The 6,989-nt window shown below is 38.3% G+C and overlaps 1 protein-coding gene across 3 annotated transcripts in view; it reads left to right on the plus strand.

Moving 5' to 3' along the window:
* The window catches only part of RBMS1 (RNA binding motif, single stranded interacting protein 1), a 272,153-nt gene extending 265,183 nt beyond the window's left edge, over positions 1 to 6,970 (plus strand). For 2 of the 3 annotated variants that reach the window (XM_006879366.1, XM_006879367.1), the window contains 4 exons: positions 3,130 to 3,240; positions 4,650 to 4,730; positions 5,981 to 6,065; positions 6,734 to 6,970. In XM_006879366.1, the coding sequence (XP_006879428.1) occupies positions 3,130 to 3,240; positions 4,650 to 4,730; positions 5,981 to 6,058 (270 nt within the window). In that variant the 3' untranslated portion in view covers positions 6,059 to 6,065; positions 6,734 to 6,970. Of the gene's footprint in view, positions 1 to 3,129; positions 3,241 to 4,649; positions 4,731 to 5,980; positions 6,066 to 6,733 lie in introns of those variants that run through there. The other variant, XM_006879368.1, reaches the window with a different exon arrangement.
* Positions 6,971 to 6,989: the final 19 nt, after the last annotated feature.

Here is a 6,989-nt window from a genome sequence, read left to right on the forward strand (position 1 = left end):
TTACCATTTCAGTAACATGTTACTTTTCAGTCACATGTTACTCAGTCATCACAGTTAACTGTTCCCAAAATATTCCACCACCTTTGACAGAATGTCCCCTGCACAGTCGTCTTTTTGTCCCCATTCTTCCGAACCACTCTTAGTACAAGCTTCATTTTTATATCTTGTTTGATGCAGATACATAGTGTTCAAAATGTGGAGATTTGAATCAGTATTCATTAGTCTTTGTATGGAAATTTGAAATACTAAAGTCCCATCCTGAAGAGGGTGAGACATGCTGCTCCTTGGAGGCAAGGACCCTGAAACTTCGTCTGACATACTTTGGGTGTGTTGCCAGAAAGGACCAGTCCTTGGAGAGGGACGTCATGCTTGGAAGGGTAGAGGGACAGTGCAAAAAGTAAGGCCCTAGATGAATTAATTGACTTAGTGACTAAGATAATGGCTCATGATAGAGCAGGATATGGAGTTGTTGTACATAGGGTCATTATGGGTCTCAGGTGACTCGGCAACACATGAAAACAACAGCAATGCTCCTTTTAGGGAGCTCTGGTGGCCCAGTGGTAAGTTGTGCTGCAATCCCAAAGGCACATGATTCAAATCCACTAGCTGCTCTGCAGAAGGAGAATGGGCAGTCTCCTCCCATGTGATTTACCGCCTCTTAAAAGCTGCTGTAGGATCAGCTATGGGTTAGTTCTGCTTGACAGCAAACAACAACAGTGCCTCTTTTGGTAAATAAATGGTCATAGGAGAATTTACTGTACTTGTGTTTGTATTGATAAAGGCTGTGGAGTTGGAAACAAATTATATCTGACCTTCCAGTGGTTTTCAGAGGCTGTAAATCGCACAGGAGGAGATTGCCTTTCTTCCTCCTATGGAGCAACTGGTGGATTCAAACTGTATATACCTTGGGACTGGCAGCACAACTCCTAATCACTAAGCCACCAGAGCTCCCCTGTGCAGGTATAGTGTAGCTCAGTTAATGAGATACATAAAATCTGTTGAGGGAAAGGCAACCAAATCACAAGGCTAAAAATGGCTCAGCGCAGTGTCCACGTGCTTTTAGTGACGTGCTACATACAGTCCTAAGCTTTTGCGGAACCAAAGTGAAAGGATAGAATGAAAACAGACAAGTTAGAGAAGCAGCACACTACACTATTCATGGCCTTATTTGAGGCAAGAATTTTTCTCAAGGTACCTTGTAAAGCAATTCACTGTGATATGAGACCATGTGTATGAAACCACAGCTGTTTCAGGACAGGAAATTACGGAATCAACTTTCAAGAAACCAATAGCATGTGTTTAGGTGATTACACAGCTGAAGAGCACTCTGATTATGTATGTAAGTGTAGTATATATACTTTGTTTTTGTATGTCATCAAGTTTGAACAAACTCATTGCTGACCTTCCAGTAGGCTTTCAGAGTAATAAATCACATGAGAAGAGATTATCCATCAGCTGGCTCAGGACAGGGAAGGGTTCAGAGGTGCTGTACATGGGTCACTATATATCGCAGGCGACTCAATAGCACAAAACAATAACATACAGGTTTGGAAGCAGGAGTGGCATCCACTTCCTAAACAATATGCCCCCGGAAACTCTGTGAACTTTGATAAATGTCGATAGTTGTAGAGGGGCTTCAGGCCTTTTGTTCATAGGATTGCTATGAGTCATGCTCACCTTGAAGGCAATCAACAACAGCAACAATCCTGCAGAGCAGCTGATGAATCCAAACTGTGTGTGCCTTTATGGTGATAGTGTACCTCCTTACCTCTAGGCCACCATAGCTCTAGAAAAGAGGGTATGTGTTTATCTATCCATCCATCCATCCATCTGTCTACACGCACGTGCATGCACACACACAGAAACACCCATGCACGTACATACATAACAACCACAAACCCTGTGTACGTAGGAGCATGTATGGAGTCTCAAATACACAAAGGTGGGACGATGTGCGTCTCTGGTATTTTGCATAACCTTGTTTTGGAATGGCTGTTACCAACTGGCATTTTTTATTTAGTAGTTTCTTAGTTCCTCTCAACCTCATGCACATAAATGAGGAAAAACACAGAAAAACCTTCCTCATATTCTGGGCTTCTGAATCATTTTTATGTTGTCCCTTGCTCTTTTGTTACGCACTTTAAATAGAAAAAAAAATGTTTCCCTTATGTAATGTGTTAACAATAAACATTATTTTCTGACGTTTCTTTTGGTGGAGGGCAACTTTAGAGACAAAAATTAGAAATCTTGCAGTTAGCATCTTTAAGGAACAACTAAGAATAGGTGCAGATTTCTGCTACAGAAGAATTTTTCCCCCCATCAGATTTTAATTACCTGTACCCAGAGTTAAAAGGCCTGCATAATAAAACTCTCTACTCAGCCTTATATGTAAATATCAATAAATGGCAGTCTCTGTGAAGATTAAGATCAAATATAATGACAGCAGAGATATCTGTTAGTATTTTTAGAATGTGTCCGGATATTTGCTTTTTAGGGGAGGAGGTGACTTCAAAACTAAGAAGAATGGCAAAATCCATAGGAATGATATATAAGAAAATTAAAGTCCAGAAGGAGAGAGTAAATAAATACTGGTTTATATAAGTTTTGTTCCTTTGTTACTATTGTTACATATTATTGAGTCAGAACCAACAATCTAGCAGGGTTTCAGAAGCAGTAAATCACATGGGAGGAGATTGCTCCAGTGTAGCTGCACGTGGATTCAAACACATACCTTTGGGTTGGCAGTGCAATCCCTTACCATTAGGCCACCAGGTTTCCCTATAGACTAGCTAGTCAAAAACCTTGGAATTTTTATTACAGCTTCTCCTGCTAGCTTGCTATCTAGTCAAGTGAAAGTAAAGGACAAGCTATTTAATGCAAAGACTTCTGTGAAATGCCTGCCAGGATACACTTTCACCTAAAGCAATTTACAAAAGTCTTAAGGAAAATAACCTAGAGCAAAATTTTTAGGAAATTGTTTCTGATTCCACTTGTAGGTGTGGAGTGGCTATTTTTGTTTGATATCCCTCAACAAACCAAGGTGTTTGCTTTGCAAAAGGTAATTACAGACTCTTAACTCTGACTCTCTCACCTTGCCTTACTAACTGCTCTTGTCTCTGACACCTCCAGAGTGCCGTGTTAACTCCCTCGATGGAGCACACCATGTCACTACAGCCGGCATCTGTGATCAGCCCTCTGGCCCAGCAGATGAGTCATCTGTCATTAGGCAGCACCGGAACAGTAGGTGGCAAATTAATATCATGTGTCCTGGCAAACAAAGTCGAGTAAATTAATGCAGCCCCTGTCTTTTCGATCCTATATTGTAGGCTCTTCTGTCCCAAAGGTTATGTCTGATTCTGATCTTCACTCTCATCCTGTCTTTCACATAGTAAATACTCAGATTTATACTTGATTGATTAATTGATAAACTTCAGATTTGCCCTCTGATTACCTTTACAAAAATAAAGCAGTCACTTTTGTAAGTCCTTTAACCCAAATATACCATAAGGCAAGTACACTATTCAAAGACATATTATAGTTGGATTTCTGATTCTATCTCCTCCTGTTGAAACAGTTACTTGCCAGTTAAATACCAGCTTTCTTGCCTTCCAGTCGGAACTCACTCATAGCTGGCCCTGCAGAGGGTTTGGACAGGAGGAGATAGCCTGTCTTTTTTCCTCAGAGCCACTGGTAGATAAGACCACCAGAACAGCCTTTGGTTAGCAGTGTCATCCCTTCGGGACTAGACCATCAGAACTCTTACTCTCCAGTTAAGTGAAGATAAAGGAAGAGATGTGACCAGCTTGTCCCACCCGACAAAAGATAAAAAGGGAATACATAATGGGAAGGAGAGGACATTTGTCCTCATTTGCCTATGTTCTTTGGTGGAATTTGGGATTGCTAGGTCACCATCTTATATCCTTTGATTTCCCCGGAGTCCAGTGGACTTGGCTGAGTGTTGAACTGTATATATACCAGTCTTCCAGATTTAATAAGATTAAGCAAATGCTTGGGATGGTGGTATGGCCAAAAGCATTTAATTCAGCGTAGAGCTTTGGTGGCTTTAAAAAAATAAAAGATAGTGATCATTTTCTTCTTGCACTCCAAGTCAGCACCAGCCTCTTTTGAAGGCCTTAAGCCACAGAAGTTTATTGAGATTGACTAGAAAGGATTGACTTTGGGAGAAGTATTGCTATCAGCACTGAGAATGCAAGGTTCCATTTCCTCTTCCGCTGTGACCTGTTAAAAATCTGATTAAGTCATTTACCCTTTAAGTCTCTGTCTATAGAAGCAGTGTGTAGCCAGAGGCTAGTTGAGGGGACTACTAGAAAATAATGAGGTCCTTGAGGAGAAATCTAAAATAACACGTTAGTGGTCATAACTTATTGAGGATGAGAAACCTCATTATTGACCTTCATCCATGTACTGCTTTGTTAAGCAATTCATCTTCGTTGGAAGAACTAAAAAAGTGTAAAGCAGTCTCTTTGTCTTTCATATGGCATTTGTGAATACTAATTAAGCTTTGAGGCAACCTGTTTAAATTTCTTCTTTGGGTCTTCCAAATACTTTATCACATCTCACCATTCCCCAGGTAGTGAGAATTCTGCAAGGCTTGTCATTACCCATCCTGACCTCATTCTTCTTTTCAGTACATGCCTGCAACATCAGCTATGCAAGGAGCCTATTTGCCACAGTATGCACACATGCAGACAACAGCTGTTCCTGTTGAGGTTGGTACAGACCATCGAATAGCCATTCCGGCACCGAATAGCGTTTTAAATGGGTAAATTAAGTTAAAGTCTTAGAAAAATCTAAGTAAGTCAAAGCTCTGGATAAGCAGTTTTGTTTAGGGAAAATAAAACACCTAGATATTCTTAACTGTGAAATCTCATTCTCTGTATCCATTTTTAGTGGAACTTCATCAGTGTCAAACCCCAGGACTCCTAAATACCTTTCCCAGACTTGTAGCACATTCATTCCTCTTTAAGGCTTTATCTTACCTCCTATAAAGTGATAATATGGGCAAACTAAGGTAAAAGTAGAACTTACAATTGTAGAATAAACTAGCATATCGACAATAATTACAAACAGAAATCGGTTGTAATTACAGAAGTTAATGAAAAGAAAAAGAATGTTTCAAAGCTTTAACAGATAAAGAACAAATAATACTTGCTTTTATAGAAGTCGTTGATGTAGCTAAATAAATCTTGATTCCTTACTTTGATGTATCAGATAAGTCTGATACTTTGCATTATGATTAGACAGAAAGCATAGAATTATTTCTGCAATGTATCAGAATTGTCTAAGGAAATATCAGTTCAGTTGATCCTAATCACTAGACCAGTCACAAACGTCCCTATTCTAGGAGAGGGCCTTATACCGTGGCTTGATGAAACCAGAGCTTTTTAAATTTTGATTAATGCAAATGTGTGTAATCATGTACATCCACAAGTATGCATGTCCACCGCCCCTTATCTGCAAGTCTGTAAATTTGTCCTGAAAATGAAAATTCTCTTTGTAATCCCATTAGCAAAAAAAAAATTTGATCTGTAGCAAAATAATGTGAACTAATGCAAAACTTAATCCTTAGACATTAGGTACTATCTCAGACCCTCATAGGGCTGGGAGGTGGAGGTAGTTTATGTGACGTGCAGTATGTGTGCATCATATTTCAGATTCTAAAAGGTGAAAATAACATATTTCAAATCACATCTGACCACAAGCGTTTAAATTAAAAATATATGTTTAATAGTTATCGTTTAGTACAAATAGATAAAGTAGAAAAGTTGGGATTGTTCTCTGGTCTGTTCCACATTTCAGCTACTTAGAGAAATGGTTAGGCTTAAAAACTCGACCTAGCATTTAATTTTCACTTTTAAAAGTACTTGCTTCTAAGATGTGTGCTTTGTGGGCTCAGTCAGCCTAGCGAGCAGAAATCGGGTATTATTGCTAACATGTCTCATCTCCTGTTTTGTTGTAGGAGGCAAGTGGTCAGCAGCAGGTGGCTGTAGAGACATCAAATGACCATTCTCCATATACCTTTCAACCCAATAAGTAACTGTGAGGTATGTGGGAAAGGTCTCAGTAATTAATGGGGTTCAAATCAAGAAAATGGTTCTGTAGTAAAAATAAACTTACTTAAAAAAAAAAAATAAACTTAAACAATATTGCAGATGTCTTACACAAATTGGTTTAGTCACCCTGCTTTGTATGGAATCAAATACATGTTTTCTCTTGTTCATAAGATTATTTAATCTGTCAGAGAACACCAGATATTGGAATTATTCAGAAAGACACGTGTCCTTTGTTTTATTTCTTTAATCTCAAAAATAAAAGAAAATACTATAGAATAATAGAGTGCTTAATTTAGCATTTCAAAATTATCAGTGTCAGTACCCTTAGATTGAAAATCTCCCCAGCTTTTACTTTCAAAAACTCTAAAAGATTTTTACTTTATGCAGTAAAAAAGAATGTGAGACTTCAAACACTGGACTTTCAGGATTGTTCTAGTGGCAAAATGTGTGATTAATATTATAAAGTCACTATCTCACAGGTTCAAGATTTAAAAGACCCTGTGACCTAGAAAACCATCCTTAATTCCAGAATTTGCATTTATTGAGCATTTGTCCTACCCAGTTAGAAGCATGGCCTTTTACAAGTACATGTCTCTAAAAGAGGTTCAGTAATTCTGTGATAAGTTATATATACCAAATCTTTTGTCTTTTTCTTCCAGATGTACAAAGGGGCGTTCTTACATGAAGAAGGGTGTGAAGGCTGAACAATCATGGATTTTTCTGCTCAATTGTGCTTTAGGAAATTATTGACAGTTTTGCACAGGTTCTTGAAAACGTTATTTATAATGAAATCAACTAAAACTATTTTTGCTATAAGTTCTATAAGGTGCATAAAATCCTTAAATTCATCTAGTAGCTGTTCCCCTGAACAGGTTTATTTTAGTAAAAAAAAAAAAATAGATTTAGAAAGTCAGA

This window comes from Elephantulus edwardii, unplaced genomic scaffold (genome assembly GCF_000299155.1).
Source record: "Elephantulus edwardii isolate Elephantulus edwardi_28Jun2011 unplaced genomic scaffold, EleEdw1.0 scaffold00003, whole genome shotgun sequence".
NCBI classification, from domain to species: Eukaryota; Metazoa; Chordata; class Mammalia; order Macroscelidea; family Macroscelididae; genus Elephantulus; species Elephantulus edwardii.